This window comes from Macaca thibetana, chromosome 19, assembly GCF_024542745.1.
Source record: "Macaca thibetana thibetana isolate TM-01 chromosome 19, ASM2454274v1, whole genome shotgun sequence".
NCBI classification, from domain to species: domain Eukaryota; kingdom Metazoa; phylum Chordata; class Mammalia; order Primates; family Cercopithecidae; genus Macaca; species Macaca thibetana.
The window spans coordinates 19,798,362-19,816,239 of NC_065596.1; the positions used below are offsets into that span (position 1 = coordinate 19,798,362).

A 17,878-nucleotide genomic window follows, 5' to 3' on the forward strand; every position below is an offset into this window, starting at 1 on the left:
GTGACCTCAGGCAGCCTCCCTCTGGGAGCCTCCATTTCTGGCAGGGCCCGGCAGCCACTCGGCTCTTCATGAAGTGCTGTCTGCTGGGAAGGGCCTCACACTATCCCTCTCGCTCTGTTCGGCATCCCTTGGCGCCAGGCACACATGGAGTGCCCGGGGTGAAGAAAGCAGCGCCTGTGCACCGACAGCGGTGCTGGGGTTCAGGGGCTCCTGCTATGTTCCATGGGACATTTCAGGGCTGTTCTTCGCATCCCAGGCGCTGTCAGAGGGAGTGGTTTGGGAGTTCAGTGCCTGCTTCTGCCTTCTCACTACACGAGGAAAGAGATGCTGTAAGTGCCTGTCATTGTCATCGCTTTCACTGTAGCTGAGAGCCATGAGGACTGAGGTGTGCCAGGCCTGTGTCGACTGCCTTGTGAAACTCAGTGTCCACATGGGGCAGGGGCCAGGCTGTCCCATCCTGAGACACGGGCACCAGAGTACAGGAGAGTGGTGGCCTCCCTGCCCAGCCGCCTGCACCTCTGCTCCTGTCAGCTCCTGCTGCCTCTCCCCACCGAGCTGGCAGGATTTTTTTTTTAAGTAGACCCCAAGTACTCAAGGATGGGGGCAAATCCCCACATTGCTATCTGTGGGGATGTTTGTGTAGGCACTTCTGGAAGCAGTGTCTTCTGAGCCATGTGTTCCCAGGCTGAGGTTCTGGACTCCACTGTGGCCGAGATGGGGCCTACTGTGGCGGGGTCCCCAGTGGGCATGTGAGTGGCAGTCAGGACACACACAGGCGGGCAGGCTACCCCCACCCTCACCCTCCCTGTCCTGCAGGCCCGTCCTGCTCCACAGGCAGTGTGTGGCCCTGGGGTGCCCACGGCAGTGCCCGAGGTATGTGTCCTGATCACTTGGCCTACTGCCTCTGGCTGTGGATGCCATGTGGCTGGAAGGCCACCCAGGGCCTCCTGTGCTCTTCTTTCTCCTCCCCCTGGGCTCACAGCGTTTCACCTCTTCTGCCCTCTAGCTGGTCAGTGAGAAGGTCGGAGGGGCCGAGGGGACCAAGCTGGACGATGACTTCAAAGAGATGGAGAAGGTGAGGAATAAACTGCATGCTCTGTGTGGTGGCGGCGCTGCTGGGGCCTGACCTCTGCAGGGCATAGTGGAGGCGGCCAACGCTGATGGGCCTGGGTCTGGACTCCTGGGGCCCTGCAGGCGTGGAGAGCTGGGGTGGTGTGGGGGCCTTGTCAGCTGGACTTGACAGGCACCAGCTCTCTCCCCTGCCCTGGGCAGGCAGCTGTGGGGACATGGCTGAGCTGAAGACATGGAGAGGGGGTTGGGGGGTCCTGGTATGGGCTCCTACGGCAGGAGGTGGTGCAGCAGTGGGGGCCTTGTGTGCCTTGGGCCCCCAGTGGCTGTGGAGTCTTTTTTTTTTTTTTTTTTTGAGACGGAGTCTCGCTCTGTAGCCCAGGCTGGAGTGCAGTGGCCGGATCTCAGCTCACTGCAAGCTCCGCCTCCCGGGTTCACGCCATTCTCCGGCCTCAGCCTCCAGAGTAGCTGGGACTACAGGCGCCCGCCACCTCGCCCAGCTAGTTTTTTGTGTTTCTTTAGTAGAGACGGGGTTTCACCGTGTTCGCCAGGATGGTCTCGATCTCCTGACCTCGTGATCCGCCCGTCTCGGCCTCCCAAAGTGCTGGGATTACAGGCTTGAGCCACCGCGCCCGGCCTTGAGACGGAGTCTTGCTCTGTCGCCCAGGCTGGGGTGCAGTGGCCAGATCTCAGCTCACTGCAAGCTCCACCTCCCAGGTTTATGCCATTCTCCTGCCTCAGCCTCCCGAGTAGCTGGGACTACAGGCACCCGCCACCTCGCCTGGCTAGTTTTTTGTATTTTTTAGTAGAGACGGGGTTTCACCGTGTTAGCCAGGATGGTCTCGATCTCCTGACCTTGTGATCCACCCGTCTCGGCCTCCCAAAGTGCTGGGATTACAGGCTTGAGCCACCGCACCCGGCCTGGCTGTGGAATCTTATATGCTGCTTCTCTCCACAGAAGGTGGATGTCACCAGCAAGGCGGTGACAGAAGTGCTGGCCAGGACCATCGAGTACCTGCAGCCCAACCCAGGTGGGTGTTCTAGCCACTGCCAGGGCCTGCCGCAGGCCCTCTGGCCTCTGTCAGTCAGAGGGAACGTAGGGGATGACAGAACCACCAGGCTCATGGGTGGCAGGCTTCAGGCACAGCTGGATTCAGGGGTGCAGAGACCATCCTTGGCGCCACATGCTGCCTTTCCACCTCAGCCAGCAGCTCAGTCCCCCTGTTGACTTCACTATCATGCCGACTGGTTCCTCGAGGCTGTCCCAGCCTTAAACCCCTCTTCCAACCAGCAGTCCTGGCAGGGAGCCTCTCCCTCAGCTCACTTGTGGGACCTATTTGTATTGGCCGCCCCCTCACCCAGTGCCCCTGGGATGGGTCTCCCTGGCCGAGAGACGGACCTTTCCCCAAGGAAAACCCAAACACTGGCTCCATAGGAGGCCAAGGACAGTGGGTAGACGCACACCCAGCAGCGTCCACTCAGGCCCTGCCAGGAGCAGGCAGCAGAAGGGACACGGCTCCTCACCTACCCTGGGAGCCTTGGCCTCACCACCCCCCACTGCGTATCACTGCTGTGCCTCCTCCCTGGGACCCCCCAGATGAGAGGTATAGCCACATTCCAAGAGGAGCAGCCCTTGGAAGGAGGATGTGTTGCCCCCTGAGGAGCTTGGTCACCTCTCCACCCGCTGCCAGTTCCTTCGAGGCTAGCGGGGGAGCAGGGAAGGGACCCTCTAGGGATTCCACCGTGCTTTGTGTGGCCTGGACTGTCCACAGGCACGGGAGGCAAAGGTGGGGCAGGGGATGTGGGGGCTGCAGCCTGCCAGGGCGGAGGAGTGCAGGCCTCGCAGCCCACACCTACCTGGCCATCCTATCCCAGCCTCGCGGGCTAAGCTGACCATGCTCAACACGGTGTCCAAGATCCGGGGCCAGGTGAAGAACCCCGGCTACCCACAGTCGGAGGGGCTCCTGGGCGAGTGCATGATCCGCCACGGGAAGGAGCTAGGCGGCGAGTCCAACTTTGGTGAGTGGTGCTCTCTGGAAGCCACGCCCACCCTCCCTGGAGGCCACGCCTCAACACAGGCAGGGCAGGTGCAGGTCCAGGTCCAGCCGATGGGGCCCCTTCCTGTAGCTCCAGACCTCAACCCCAGCTCAAGCCAGCTGGTTCCCCAGAGTCTGGACGCACCCCCCGCCCCCAGCATCTATCCTTCCACCACCTTCAGCCTGTTAAGGGCAAACCTAGGCACTTTTAGGAGCGTGGGGAGGGGGCTGGTTTAACATCCAGTATTGATTGGGATTTTAGGATCCTTTGTTTTGTTCTGAGTTCCAATTTCCAGGCCCTTGGCCTGGAGTGTGGGGGCTGTTAGAAGTTGGGATGGGGCTGAGTGCAGTGACTCATGCCTGTAATCCCAACACTCTGGGAGGCCAAGGCAGGTGGATCACCTGAGGTTGGGAATTCAAGACCAGCCTGACCAATATAGAGAAACCCCACCCTGCCTCTACTAAAAAAAACATATATATATATATATATATATATATATGATATAATTAGCCGGGTGTGGTAGCGCATGCCTGTAACCCCAGCTACTCAGGAGGCTGAGGCAGGAGAATCACTTGAACCCAGGAGGTGGAGGTTGCAGTAGCCCAGATTGTACCATCGCACTCCAGCCTGGGCAACAAGAGCTAAACTCCATCTAAAAGAAAAAAAAAGGCTGGGCGCAGTGGCTCACACCTGTAATCCCAGAACTTTGGGAGGCCGAGGCGAGTGGATCACAAGGTCAGGAGTTGGAGCCCAGCCTGGTCAATATGGTGAAACCTCATCTCTACTAAAAATACAAAAATTAGCTGGGTGTGGTGGTGCACACCTGTAATCCCACCTACTCAGGAGGCTGAGACAGGAGAATCACTTGAACCTGGGAGGCAGAGGTTTGAGTGAGCAGAGATCGTGCCACTGCACTAAGTGGCGCGAAACTTCGTCTCAAAAAAAGACGTTGGAAAGGATCCGGGTGTGGTGGTGCACGCCTGTGGCCCCAGCTACTTGGGAGGCTGAGGTGCCAGCATGGCTTGAACCCAGTTCGAGGCTGCAGTGAGCTGGGACAGCGCCACTGTGTTCCAGCCTGCGAAACCCTGTTTCAAAAACAAAGGCTGAGGAGTGTCTTAGTCCAGTGGTCTCAGGCCCGGCTTCTCCCCAGGCGACGCATTGCTGGATGCCGGCGAATCCATGAAGCGCCTGGCAGAGGTGAAGGACTCCCTGGACATAGAGGTCAAGCAGAACTTCATTGACCCCCTCCAGAACCTGTGTGAGAAAGACCTGAAGGAGATCCAGGTGCTGCTGCTGCGCCAGCCCGGGGCCTATCCCTTCCCCCTGCTGGATGGGGCAGCCCCATTCCTGCCACCCTTGGCACTGCCCTCTGGGTCGCGGGCAGGTGGGATCCCCAGTGGTGCAGGGACAGTGGGTCAGGGCCATGCATGGGGCAGGTCTCTGGCCGCTGCTGGCCTGACCCATGTCCCCCACTATCTCCAGCACCACCTGAAGAAGCTGGAGGGCCGCCGCCTGGACTTTGACTACAAGAAGAAGCGGCAGGGCAAGATCCCTGATGAGGAGCTACGCCAGGCACTGGAGAAGTTCGAGGAGTCCAAGGAGGTGGCAGAAACCAGCATGCACAACCTCCTGGAGACCGACGTGAGTAGCTGGGGCTGCCACGTCCTGACAAGCCCCATGCCCTTGGGAGGCCGGAGGCGGCAGTGACCTGGCCTCTGCAGCAGGGGAGGTTGAGGGTACAGGCCCCAGTCCCCTGTCCCCTTTCGGCCCCCTTGCCTCCTGTGGCTTCACCTCGTGAGTCAGGGAAGGCACAGGACAGTGGTGCTGGCAGGAGCCCCTGAGCCCTGTTGTCCCCACAGATCGAGCAGGTGAGTCAGCTCTCGGCCCTGGTGGACGCACAGCTGGACTACCACCGGCAGGCCGTGCAGATCCTGGATGAGCTGGCCGAGAAGCTCAAGCGCAGGTGAGCCTGGGCTGCCATGGGCCTCTGCCAGCACGCGTGGGCAGCACACCTCACTCTGGGGTGAGCGCATGGCATGGCAGAGCAGCATCCTGGATTCTTCCTGGGGACCGAGTGGAATGGCCTGGGGGGCCACAAGGTTGGAGGAGGAGGAGCCTGGGCTGTGAGAACTCTGAGTCAACACGCAGCCCTGCCCCAGATGCAGGCCCTGGCGACTCCTAACCACGTGCCTGTTCCTTCCCTGGCTGCACTTTCTGCTGCCACAGGAACACCCAGGCTCCCTTCTCTGAACACAGAGGCCAGACCTGCTTTGGGGGCCTAGGCATGTGTCAGGCACCAGCTGTGGTAGGGAATGGGGGGTGGAGGTGGGGGGATGCGACTGGGGGCGTTGTAGGTAGAGGCCGTGGCAGGACCCAGCTACTTGGCAGTCTCTGAGATGGCTCCAAGGTGGGGGTCCAGGCTGGAGGCCCTCTGGGTAGACATCCCAGTCTAGCTGTGTCCCAGGGTCCATGTGTCACAACCCCACTGACAGCCTCTTCCTGCAGTCCCAGGCTAGGTTACTAGGCAGCAGCATAAATACAAGGGTGGGGCTGCCTCAGCGGTGACACTCACGGGCTCGGGCCACTCACATCTCTCCCTTCACAGGATGCGGGAAGCTTCGTCACGCCCCAGGCGGGAGTATAAGCCCAAGCCCCGGGAGCCCTTTGACCTCGGAGAGCCTGAGCAGTCCAACGGGGGCTTCCCCTGCACCACAGCCCCCAAGATCGCAGGTAACCGGACATGGAGCCATCTTCTGGAGGCACATGCCAGCGGGTGGGAGTGGCCGAGGGCTGGCCTCATCTTGGCTCTCTTGAGTGCCAGACCCCAGACCCCAGACCCCTGGCTGCAGCTCTCAGCCCTACTCCATCTGGACCACCAAGGCAGATGGGAAGGGCTGGTCCCGGTCCTCTGCAGAAGGGGCCCTGCCCGATTAAGCCCACAACCTCCTCGTTTTGCTTGTTTTAGCTTCGTCGTCTTTCCGATCTTCCGACAAGCCCATCCGAACCCCTAGCCGGAGCATGCGTGAGTGTTCCCAGGCCTGCCTTGACCTCAGTGCTGCCTTCTCAGCCATTCGGGGAGGGTGTTTCTCCTTCTCTGTCCTCTGTCCATCTCAAGCAGGGAGGAGCCAGGCTCAGACAGCAGCGGGGGGCACAGGCCCCACAGCCTGCGAGACGCCACCCCTCTGGGTCTCAGCCTCATTGTGTGAATGAGGGATTGCCAAAGGCACTAGCCCAGTTCTAGGCTATGTGGTGGCTGCAAGGGCTGAGGGCATCTGGTCATTTCTTGTCACCACAGCAGCACTGGGTGTCCCCAGCACCTCCCAGGAGTAGCTTTGGTGACCACTTACCAAGCTTCTCCCATTCTCCCTCCTGGGTGGCAGTAGAGGCCAGACCCCAGAAGAAATGGCAGGGGCAGGGGGTGGCCCAGGCAGGGTGGAGGGAGGCCTCTGCCCACCCACAGTCTCCAGGTCACAGCAGCTTTGAGACCCCAGACTGGGAGGGGTGAGGTGTAGCAGCCCCAGCCCTAGGCGCCATCCCCACAGCCTGCTTCCTCCCCCAGTGCCCCTGGACCAGCCAAGCTGCAAGGCGCTGTACGACTTCGAGCCGGAGAATGACGGGGAGCTGGGCTTCCGTGAGGGCGACGTCATCACACTGACCAACCAGATTGACGAGAACTGGTACGAGGGCATGCTGGACGGCCAGTCGGGCTTCTTTCCGCTCAGCTATGTGGAGGTGCTTGTGCCCCTGCCGCAGTGACTCGCCGGCGCCCCCGCCCCACCCCTCCGTCCACACTGGCTGGCACCCTTTGCTGGGTCTCCTGCATTCCACGGAGCCCCTGCTGCCAGGGCAGTGTCTGAGCCTGCTGGCGCCACTTGGGCCCCGGCCCTCGAGGTACTCCCTTGGCAGGGCCCCACACTTGGGTGAGGGGGTTTATCTGGGTGGGTGGGGATGCCTGTTTACACTAGCGCTGACCCCCAACCGTGACGGCTCCCTTCCCCACTCCATGGCGCCGGCCTCCTCCCCGCTCCCCAACTCCTCGCCCAGCTGGCCCAGGCGGGGCAACACTAAGGTGCTCTCAGAAACACTAATGTTCCTCCAGGGCAGCCCCCACCTCCATCCTGACCCCACAGGGGCCCGGCCCACTGCCTACCCTCGAGTCCCACAGCCTTAACGGGATGGGATCGAGCATCCCTGTGGGGTGGCTCAGAGACAGGACCCTGGTTTTAAATCCCCTCCCAGCCTGGTGCTGGCGATGGGCCCTGGCCCTACTCCAGGGCCACTGCACTTCCGCCTCACACATGCACTCCTTCTCCCCAAGGCCAGGGCAGAGGGCCTCACCGCCTCCCCGGCCTGCTGTTAGCTTACAGCCTGGGGACAGAGGCCAGCTGGGATCTGCCAGAGGACAGAGAACATGGTCTCCTGCAGGGCCCTGCCTCCCAAGCCCCACCCTTACAAAGCCAAGTACCTTTTCAGCTTTTTAACTGCCCCCAGCCAGGCCCATGGAGGCCTGTGTCACTCTGGCACGAGCTGCCATCACCAGCCACCCACACACCCCCCCAGCACACCTCGCATGGGACCACAGCCCCAGCCGCAGCTGCGCCACCAAGGGCCAAGCACAAAGGCTCCAGTGAGCGAGTTCCAGTCCCTGGTGGCCAGGCCTCCCCTTGCCACTGCCACCCCATCCTGTGGGAAGTGGCCCCGGCCATCTCCTCTAGACCAACACAGGCAGCCCCAGGGTCCCCAGACCCCTGCCCAGATCAGCAGGTCTGTAGCCCCAACATCTGCTTCCTGTTGCCCAATCCAAAATCGATGAAATGGGGGCTCCTCTGGGCTGGGCCACATTCACATTCCCCTCCTCCTGTGGCCCAGTGAAGCCTCTGGACCCCAGGCTCTGCCCTGCACCCCCCTCGTCAGAAGTACATGAGGGGCACAGACACCTGGCAGAGGTGAGCACACAGCCTTGGGCATGGTCCAGGGCAAACTGAAATGTACACCTGAATTTTGTAAACAGAAGTATTAAATGTCTCTTTCTACAGCCCCTTGCCTCATCTTGGTGCAGGGGTGGGCCTGCCACCCACCGCCTTCCCGAGGGGCAGGCTCCCCATGGCCACACACACCCCAGGAGGTCCCCCCGGCACCCCACGTGCTCAAGGCAGGTGGGATAGGGCTTGAGGCTTTTGTGCCAGTTCCCAGGTGCAGGGGCTGAGGGGTGCCCTGGAGTTTAATGCCCTGCCCTGGAAGTGAGGAAGCAGGGGTGATGGTACCAGCCTGGGCACCCAGCCACCCTCACCCCAGCCTTGGGGAGACCAGCGTGGCTGGCTGCTGCTTCCATTTCTTTATTACCTGAGCCCATCCGGACCCTCCAGACAACTGGAGCCCACCCTGCCCTGGGAGGCTCAGCTCCCCTGCTTAAGGATGCCGCACACCTGCTCCAGAACGTGGCACAGGCTCTGGTCCTTGGGCGTCCTGCTGGCCAAGGAGATCTGAAACAAGGGGGCTGGGCCTCAGGCTGCACCCGGGGGTCCTAGCCAGCCCGGTACCTCACAGTCTACTGTCCAAGTCCAGCAACCTGAGTGAGCCCCCCTGAGACCAAGGCATAGGGCTGGGGTCCCGCAGCACAGCCTGCTGCTTACCCAGTGGGGCGGTGTGTAACCGGAGGCCTGGCTCCTGGGGGCAGTGGTGCTGTGTGGAGGGTGGAGCTTTCTTGCACGCCCCCGATCCTGCCCCCACCTCAGCCCCTCCCTGCCTGGGTCCCAGACACCCATGGGGATACCACAGCCTCCAGAGCTAGCCGAGAGCTGAGCAGAAGGAGCCCCTTTCTATGCCAGGTGGAGGGAGACCAGGAACTACTACCCTGAGACACTCAGGGGTGGCCAGGACCCTGGGCCCTCTGCAGGGGAAACACTCCCAAACCCGCTGCTGGGACCTCATCCAGCACTGCAGGAGCTTAAAGCTCCACAGTCCAATCAAACCTGGCCTGCACCCTGCTGGGGTGGCTGCGGGGTGACCAGGGTCAGGAGCATTCTGCCAGCTGGGCTGTCCCGGGCCGCTGAGGCCCACAGGGCTCACTGCTGCCACCTTTCAGGCTGCCCGGGGGCCCCTCCTGGAGCTTCGTTAGGAGGCCTGCAGGGACTTGGGGCTCACCTTAAGCTTGTCGAGGTAGGTGTGCTCCTGGCTCCAGGGTTCCTGGAGCCTCACGAGGTCAGGGGCACCCTTGTAGAACTCCACCAGCAGCATCTACAGGACAGGGGAGCATGGACTCCCAGACTCCCTCCCAGCCGGAGGTGCACCAGCCCCTCTCCTGGGGCTCCAGTCTCAGGCAGCCCCGAGACATGAGCCCAGTCACTAAGAAAGCAACCACAGAGATCGGGGAGGCAGCAGCGTTGCCCAGGTGGCTGCCACGAGAGGTCCACCTGGACCTGCACCCACTGAGCCCAGCTCTCCAGAACCACACAGGCCTGACATGGCCCCCTGGTTCGGCCTCATCCCCAGCAGCGACACCTGTGAGGTCACAGGTTTGATGAACTAGTGTGGGTTTTGTTGGGTTTTTTCCTTGAGATGGAGTCTCACTCTGTGGCCCAGACGGGTACAGTGGTGCGATCTCGGCTCACTGCAACCTCCACCTCCCGGGGTCAAGCGATTCTCCTGCCTCAGCTTCCCAAGTAGCTGGGACTATAGGCACCCGCCACCACTCCTGGGCTAGTTTTTCTATCTTGGTAGAGACAGGGTTTCGCCATGTTGGCTAGACTAGTCTCTCCACCTCAGCCACCCAAAGTGCTGGGATTACAGCCGTGAGAGCCACTATGTCTGGCTTAGTTTAGTGTTTTTAAATGCACATTGAACACATAATTGTTAAGTGTTCATCCAGGTACCACCCAAAGTCCCTGGGGTTTCTCTACTGGACAGCCAGGCAGAAGAGGCCAGCGCCTTGGAGAATAGCAGGTGGGGAGGTGAGGGAGAGCAGAAGTTGGGGCCCTGGCAAGGGCCTGGGACTCTGTCCTGAGTGATGGAAGAAGCCCTGACCCAGGCCCCCAAGGCGCCACCAGCCGTAGCTTCCCAAGCCCACCAGTGGGAAGCAGACCAGCCCATCTTGTGTGCCCAGCTGCGCACTGCCAGCCCCCGCCTGCCCACCCTGCAGCGAGCTCACCATCTCGTGAAGGATGTCATTGGTCAGGAAGCTGTCCTGGACGTAGGCCATCTCCACGTCCATGGGGATGCCATAGTCACTGGGCCTTTGCTGGCAGGGACACAGACCAGTCAGAGAAGCCTCACTAGCCCCCAGCCCATAGCAGCTGGGGACAACGGGTAGTGCCTGGGCTGGGAATGGGAGAGTGCACACCTCGGCCCAGCTCTGCACCGGGATCGGCACCTGGCGGTGGGACTAGGGAGGCGGGGTAGCATCTTCCCTCTGGGAGAGGCCCCAAAGAGAGCCAGGGCCCTGAAATGACTTCCCAGGGCTGACCTCTGACTTCAGGGCAGGCTTGGGGAGTGAAGCCAGGCTGGGTCAGGAAGGGAGCCCTCTTTGTGCCAAGCAGCCAGCTACCCATGGAGGTCCCCCGCCCAAGCCCTCACCAAAGCCTCGGCAGGGCAGCAGTAATGTCCCCATTTCACAGACAAACTGGGGCCCCAACTCTCCAGTGGAGCCCGGAACCAGGGGCCCCTGCCTAGTTGTGACCCAAATGCCCCAGTGTCCCTGGGCCCCCCAGGCTCTCCCAGCAGCCCCACCTACCTCGGGAGGAGGCATCACCCAGAAAGGTGAGATCTTGGACTCGGGGCCTGGGTTGCCAGAGTAGTAAGGGGCTGGCAGAGAAGAGGGAGAGAGGGGCTGGGCCTGGGAGGCTCGGCTGGCCCAGCATCCCCCCTCCTTGCTCCCCCCACCGCCCCATCCGGCATACAGCAGAGCAGGGCGAGGCAGGGCTGGAAGCCGTTGCTGGAGCCCTGCAGCCGCAGCTGGTAGTCCATCTGTGCATCGATGTCTTGCAGAGACGGCAGCGCCGGGCTGTGCGGGTGGCTGTGGTACCAGCCCACCAGGGACAGGCCCCGCAGGAACAGGCTCTGGTAGACCTGGGGACAGAGGCGCAGCTCAGGGGGCACAGGGACCTGAATGGCTCTAGTGAGCTCATGCAGCCGGCCAGCCCTGAATAAACTCCTGCTGTGTATCAGGCCTGGGGACTCAGTGATGACCAAGACAGGCCCTGCCCCCACCACCACTGAGTCCAGTGGGAGCTGGAGAGACAGCCAACAAGTACATCTGTTAATATAAAAGGCGCACCCTGCCACAAAGCTGGGACATGGAAGTCGTTTTGTTAACTGCTGTAGCCCAGCTTACGGAATAATGGTCACCACACAGTAAGCACTCAACAAATAGTTAAAAATAGGCTGGGCATGGTGGCTCACGCCTGTAACCCCAGCGCTTTGGAAGGCTGAGGTAGGCAGATCACTTGAGGTCAGGAGTTTGAGACCAGCCTGGCAAACATGGAGAAACCCCTTCTCTACTAAAAATACAAAAATTAGCCAGGTGTGGTGGCACGTGTCTGTACTCCCAGCTACTGTGGAGGCTGAGGCAGGATGATCTCTTGAACCTGGGCAGTTGGCGCTGCAGTGAGCCGTGATTACGCCACTGAAGTCCAGCCTGGGCAACAGAGCAAGATCGTGTCTCAAAAAAAGGAAAAGGCCGGACGCGGTGGCTCACGCCTGTAATCCCAGCACTTTGGGAGGCCGAGACGGGCGGATCACGAGGTCAGGAGATCGAGACCATCCTGGCTAACACAGTGAAACCCCGTCTCTACTAAAAAATACAAAAAAACTAGCCGGGCGAGGTGGCGGGCGCCTGTAGTCCCAGCTACTCAAGAGGCTGAGGCAGGAGAATGGTGTAAATCTGGGAGGCGGAGCTTGCAGTGAGCCGACGCCACTGCACTCCAGCCTGGGTGACAGAGCGAGACTCCGTCTCAAAAAAAAAAAGAGAAAAAAAAAGAATAGCAGCTGGCACTTAAAGTAGCCTTGAATAGATGAGGCCTGGCACTGAGCATTCAATATTGGCAGCCCTTCACTTTTTATTTTTTTAGATATAGGGACTTGCTCTGTCACCCAGGCTGGAATGCAGTGGCACCATCTCAGCTCACTGCAGCCTCAACCTCCTGGACTCAGTCCATCCTCCTGCCTCAGCCTCTCAAATAGATGGAGCATACCACCATGCCTGGCTAATTGTTTTTATCTTTTGTAGAGACGGGGTCTTGCTGTGGCCCCAGGCTGGTGTCGAACTCCTGGGCTCCAGCAAACCTCCTGCCTCAGCCTCCCTAAGTGATGGGATGCCAGGTGTGAACGCCTGGATCCGATGACCTTTCATCGAAGCCACTCATTATACAGACAAGGAAACCAAGGCTCTGAGAGGGGAGGGGGCTGGCGAGGTTTCAGCACCAGGGCTAGGAGATCCAAAAGCAGTGCTCTTAGGCTGGGCGCGGTGGCTCACGCCTATAATCCCAGCACTTTGGGAGGCTGATGCAGGTGGATCACCAAAGGTCAGGAGTTCGAGACCAGCCTGGCTAACATGGTGATACCCTGTCTCAACTAAAAATACAAAAATTAGCTGGTCATGGTGGCGCACACCTGTAATCCTAGGTATTCAGGAGGCTGAAGCAGGAGAATCGCTTGAATCCAGAAGGTGGAGGTTGCAGTGAGCCAAGATCACACCCTACACTCCATCCTGGGCGACAGAGCGAGACTGTCTCAAGGAAAAAAAAAAAAAAAAAAAAGGCCGCGCGCAATGGCTCACACCTTTAATCCCAGCACTTTGGGAGGCTGAGGTGGACAGATCACAAGGTCAAGAGATTAAGACCATCCTGGCCGGGAGCAGTGGCTCACACCTGTAATCCCAACACTTTGGGAGGCCAAGGTGGGTAGATCATGAGGTAAAGAGATCAAGACCATCCTGACCAACATGGTGAAACCCTGTCTCTACTAAAAATACAAAAAATTAGCCAAGTGTGGTGCCACGCGCCTGTAGTCCCAGCTACTTGGGAGGCTGAGACAGGAGAATTGCCTGAGCCCAGGAGGTGCAGGTGGCAGTGAGCCAAGATCGCACCACTGCACTCCAGCCTCAGTAACAGAGCAAGACTCCGTCTCAAACAACAAAACAACAAAAAAAAAGCAGTGTTCTTCACCCTTCACCGTGGGGTCCCAGGCTCAGAGGCAGGCATACTCACCTGCACACTTGCTGGGTGTTGACACTGCCAACCACTGGGCAGTTGCCAGGACAGCTATGTCCCTTCCCAACCCTCCCCAGAATGCCACCTCCCAGGCAGCCCCTCACCTCCTCTTCGATGGCAGCTGCAGTCTCTGCATCCCCAAGCCGACTCCGACAAGGGAAGGCTCTGAGCACCGTCAGCACTGTGGGGAGGGGCAGCTGTGACCCCGTGACCCCGGTCCCCCAACGCCCCCTGCCCACCTGGCCCTGGATACCCACTCTGGCTGTTGATGTCCCAGCGGCCCCCCAGGTAACCCACGACCTCACTCCGCGTCAGATGGCTGTGGAAGTCCTGGGGAAGGGAGCAACAGCAGAAGACTGGCTCAGGCTGTGGCCCTGCCCCAATGCTGGAGCCAGCCTGTGCCCTCATTCTCCTTTTTTGAGACTTGAGTTTTGCTCTGTCACCCAGGTTGGAGGGCAGTGGCACGATCTCAGCTCACCACAAACTCCACCTCCCCAGTTCAAGCGATTCTCCTGTCTCAGCCTCCCAGGTAGCTGGGATTACAGGCATGCACCACCACGCCCAGCCAAGTTTTGTATGTTTAGTAGAGATGGGGTTTCAGTGTTGCTCGGCTGGTCTCGAACTCCTGAGTTCAGGTGACCGGCTGCCTCAGCTTCCCAAAGTGCTGGGATTATAGGTGTGAGCCACCGCGCCTGGCCATGCACCCTCCTTCATACATTTATTGAGCACCCACAGTGTACCAGTAGCAAACAAAGCAGACAAGGTCCCAGGTCTCATGGAGCTGATACGCAGGGGAGCCCTACCCGCTGCCCACTGACTGGGCTCCCCAGGCCCCTGCCCAGGCCTGGGAACCCCTTGCCCCTGGACAAGGTGGGCCACACACCAGCAGGAACAGCACGTTGCTGGAAACAGCCACATTGAACGGCTGGAACTTGTTGATGGCTGCAAAGGATGTTACTTCCACCAGGGTGTGGGGGTTCCTGTAGGGGCCAGGAGGGTCACATAGTCTCAGGAACCCCCAGGCTCTTCCCTCACCCCCATGCTGACTCCCCCCACCCCACAGCTCTGAGGATCTGAGGCTCTGTCCCACCCCCCATCCCTGCCCTTGCTACCCTCAGACCAGCAAGAGATCCAGGTGAGCTGGGGCACGGGCAGAGCTTGAGGTGAGTCTGACCTGGCCGAGTCGCGGCTGCCCAGCATGCAGTAGCGGACCGGGACCTGGATCTTGCTGTCCACCCGCTTCCCTGGGGTTGTGGCCTCTGGGAGGAGAAAAAGGCAGGGTCAGTCCCTCCCCAGCCCAAGTTGGAACAAACTAGGTGGCCACTGGGTGTGGTGGTGCATGCCTATAATCCCAGTGCTGAAGCAGGAGGATCGCTTGAGCATGGGAGGTTGAGGCTGCAGTGAGCTGTGATCACACCACTGCACTCCAGCCTGGGTTACAGAGTGAGACTCTTGTCTACAAAAAAGAAATTTTTTTTCACTTGAAAGCTGAGGTGGGAGGATTGCTCAAGTCCAGGAGTTCAAGACCAGCCTGGACAAGATGATGAGCTCTCTGAAAAAAAAAAATACAGGCTGGGCGTGGTGGCTCACGCCTGTAATCCCAGCACTTTAGGAGGCCGAGGAGGGCGGATCACGAGGTCAGGAGATGGATACCATCCTGGCTAACATGGTGAAACCCCATCTATACTAAAAATACAAAAAACTAGCCGGGCGTGGTGGCGGGCATCTGTAGTCCCAGCTACTCGGGAGCCTGAGGCAGGAGAATGGGGTGAACCCGGGAGGCTGAGCTTGCAGTGAGCCGAGATTGTGCCACTGCACTCCAGCCTGGGTGACAGAGTGAGACTCCATCTCAAAACAAAAAAAAATGGCCGGGCGCGGTGGCTCAAGCCTGTAATCTCGGCACATTGGGAGGCCGAGACGGGCGGATCACGAGGTCAGGAGATCGAGACCATCCTGGCTAACACAGTGAAACCCCGTCCCAACTAAAAAATACAAAAAAACTAGCCGGGTGAGGTAGTGGGCGCCTGTAGTCCCAGCTACTCGGGAGGCTGAGGCAGGAGAATGGCGTAAACCCGGGAAGCGGAGCTTGCAGTGAGCTGAGATCCGGCCACTGCACTCCAGCCTGGGCGACAGAGTGAGACTCCGTCTCAAAAAAAAAAAAAAAAAAAAAAATTAGCCGGGTGTGGTGGCGCACGCCTGTGGTCCCAGTTACTCAGGAGGCTGAGGTGAAAGGATCACTTGAACCCAGGAGGTCGAGGCTGCAGTTAGCCATGATTGCATCATTGTACTCTGCCTGGGGGACAGCAAAACCCTGTCTCAAAAAAGAGAGGTACAGTGGCTCATGCCTGCAATCCCAGCACTCTGGGAGGTCGAGGCAGGTGGATCACCTGTGTTCAGGAGTTCAAGACCAGCCTGGACATCATTGTGAAACCCCGTCTCTACTAAAAATACAAAAGTTAGCCAGGCGTGGTGGCGTGCACCTATATAGTCCCGGCTACTTGGGAGACTAAGGCAGGAGAATCGCTTGAATCCGGGAGGTAGAGGTTGCAGTGAGCCGAGATTGCGCCACTGCACTCCAGCCTGGGCGACAGAGAGAGACTCCATCACAAAAAAAATAAATACATACATATAATAAAATAAAATAAAATCCAGCACTTGAGCTTGAGAAGTCAGGCAGCCAGTGAAATTGGGCAGTGGGACTGTCTCCAGCCCAGGCCTCGCCGGGTTCCAGACTCACGGCCCAGCTGCCTCTCCATGTCGCCATCTTGGGGGTCCTAGGGAAAGATCAAGGCCCAACCTCTCCCCAGCCTCCTCCCCAACCCGAGCTGTACCCGCCCCCCAGCCTGCTTCCCCTACCCACGCCTCTCACCCGGGTGGGCAGGCTCTGAAGGGTTCTTCCCCGGTGGTCTCCGACTCTTGTCCTCTGCTGAGACCCCCGCCAGAACGTCCTCCTCCTCCTCTTCCATCAGCAACTCCTCCTCCTCCCCTTCACTGGCTGGGCTCTGGAGGGGTTAGGGGTCAGGGACAGTTGTGGGACCCTTGGCTGGGTGCCCCCTACTCTCCCTACTAAGTCCCACCCCAGCCCTTCGGCCTAAGCCGTAGGTGCCATTGCCCCAGCTGACCACTAGAGGGAGGGAGGGAGCAGAGAAGGTCTTAAGCTAAGACCTCACATTTTACTCATTTATATATTTGTAATTTATGTATTTATTTTTGAGACGGAGTCTCACTCTGTCACCCAGGCTGGAGTACAGTGGTGCGATCTCGGCTCACTGCAAGCTCCGCCTCCCGGGTTCACACCATTCTCCTGCATCAGCCTCTGGAGTAGCTGGGATTACAGGCGCCCGCCACCACGCCTGGCTAATTTTGTATGTAGAGATAGGATTTCTCCATGTTGGTCAGACGGGTCTCGAACTCCCGACCTCAAGTGATCCGCCCACCTCGGCCTCCCAAAGTGCTGGGACTACAGGCATGAGCCACCACACCCGGCTGACCGCGCATTTTTTTTTTTTTGAGACGGAGTCTCGCTCTGTCACCCAGGCTGGAGTGCAGTGGCGCGATCTCGGCTCACTGCAAGCTCCGCCTCCCGGGTTCACGCCATTCTCCTGCCTCAGCCTCCCGAGTAGCTGGGACCATAGGCGGCCGCCACCACGCCCGGCTAGTTTTTTTTTTTAGTTTTACTAGAGACGGGGTTTCACCATGTTAGCCAGGATGGTATCGATCTCCTGACCTCGTGATTCGCCCGCCTCGGCCTCCCAAAGTGCTGGGATTACAGGCCTGAGCCACTGCGCCCGGCCTGACCTCGCATTTTATAATACAAGCCCTGCAACCTAGGGTGAGCACCGCATTTATGCCTAGTGTTCCATTATTGGAACGCCAAGCATATGGGAGCTATTTACATCCAACTGCTCAAAGTCTTCGCCAAGGTCTGATTGCAAAAATTCAAAGAATTGCAACCTCAGGCATAAATGGATTTAAACTCTCTGAACTCTTTCTTTCTTTCCTTTTTTTTTTTGAGACAGGGTCTCACTCTGTCACCCAGCCTGGAGTGCAGTGGCATGATCTTGGCCCACTGCAACCTCTGCCTCCCGGGCTCAAGCCATTCTCCTGCCTCAGCCTCCTGAGTAGCTGGGAGTACAGTTGTCCACCACCACGCCTGGCTAATTTTTGTCTTTTTAGTAGAGATGAGGTTTTGCCATGTTGGCCAGGCTGGTCTCAAACTCCTGACCTCAAGTGACCCACCCGCCTCGGCCTCCCAAAGTGCTGGCATTACAGGTGTGAGCCCGGCCGCCAACTCTGTTCTTATCTGTAAAAGGGCATAATGACCTCTGACCCCATGAATGACCCCATGGGGTCATTTCATCAGGGTGAAATGAAATCATGCGCACAAATCATTTAGCATACACACAGATGCTCCGTTCATTGAGCGAGCTAGCACCATACATAGATGATTTTAATGTCTTTCAGTAACCTTTCCTCCCAGCCGGGCATGGTGGCTCACGTCTGTAATCCCAGCACTTTGGGAGGCTGAGGTTGGTGGATCACTTGAGGTCAGAAGTTCGAGACCAGCC

At 59.1% G+C, this 17,878-nt stretch overlaps 3 protein-coding genes across 6 annotated transcripts in view; 2 read left to right on the top strand and 1 right to left on the bottom strand.

The window, feature by feature from the left end:
• The window catches only part of SH3GL1 (SH3 domain containing GRB2 like 1, endophilin A2), a 201,483-nt gene extending 193,912 nt beyond the window's left edge, over window positions 1-7,571 (top strand). For both annotated transcript variants that reach the window (XM_050770620.1, XM_050770618.1), the window contains 9 exons: window positions 1,007-1,075; window positions 2,027-2,099; window positions 2,944-3,087; window positions 4,256-4,389; window positions 4,588-4,746; window positions 4,965-5,068; window positions 5,711-5,835; window positions 6,071-6,127; window positions 6,665-7,571. In XM_050770620.1, coding sequence (XP_050626577.1) covers window positions 1,007-1,075; window positions 2,027-2,099; window positions 2,944-3,087; window positions 4,256-4,389; window positions 4,588-4,746; window positions 4,965-5,068; window positions 5,711-5,835; window positions 6,071-6,127; window positions 6,665-6,861 — 1,062 coding nt within the window. In that variant the 3' untranslated portion in view covers window positions 6,862-7,571. The remainder of the gene's footprint in view (window positions 1-1,006; window positions 1,076-2,026; window positions 2,100-2,943; window positions 3,088-4,255; window positions 4,390-4,587; window positions 4,747-4,964; window positions 5,069-5,710; window positions 5,836-6,070; window positions 6,128-6,664) is intronic.
• The window catches only part of SIRT6 (sirtuin 6), a 286,565-nt gene that overhangs the window by 91,157 nt on the left and 177,530 nt on the right, over window positions 1-17,878 (top strand). The gene's annotated exons all lie outside the window — the stretch shown is intronic.
• Window positions 8,426-17,878, bottom strand: part of MPND (MPN domain containing) — an 81,011-nt gene continuing 71,558 nt past the window's right edge. For 2 of the 3 annotated variants that reach the window (XM_050770466.1, XM_050770464.1), the window contains 10 exons: window positions 16,180-16,312; window positions 14,485-14,569; window positions 14,194-14,290; window positions 13,568-13,640; window positions 13,415-13,491; window positions 11,001-11,169; window positions 10,835-10,905; window positions 10,253-10,342; window positions 9,250-9,342; window positions 8,426-8,588 (listed from right to left, as the gene is read on the bottom strand). In XM_050770466.1, coding sequence (XP_050626423.1) covers window positions 8,502-8,588; window positions 9,250-9,342; window positions 10,253-10,342; window positions 10,835-10,905; window positions 11,001-11,169; window positions 13,415-13,491; window positions 13,568-13,640; window positions 14,194-14,290; window positions 14,485-14,569; window positions 16,180-16,312 — 975 coding nt within the window. In that variant the 3' untranslated portion in view covers window positions 8,426-8,501. The remainder of the gene's footprint in view (window positions 8,589-9,249; window positions 9,343-10,252; window positions 10,343-10,834; window positions 10,906-11,000; window positions 11,170-13,414; window positions 13,492-13,567; window positions 13,641-14,193; window positions 14,291-14,484; window positions 14,570-16,179; window positions 16,313-17,878) is intronic. The other variant, XM_050770465.1, reaches the window with a different exon arrangement.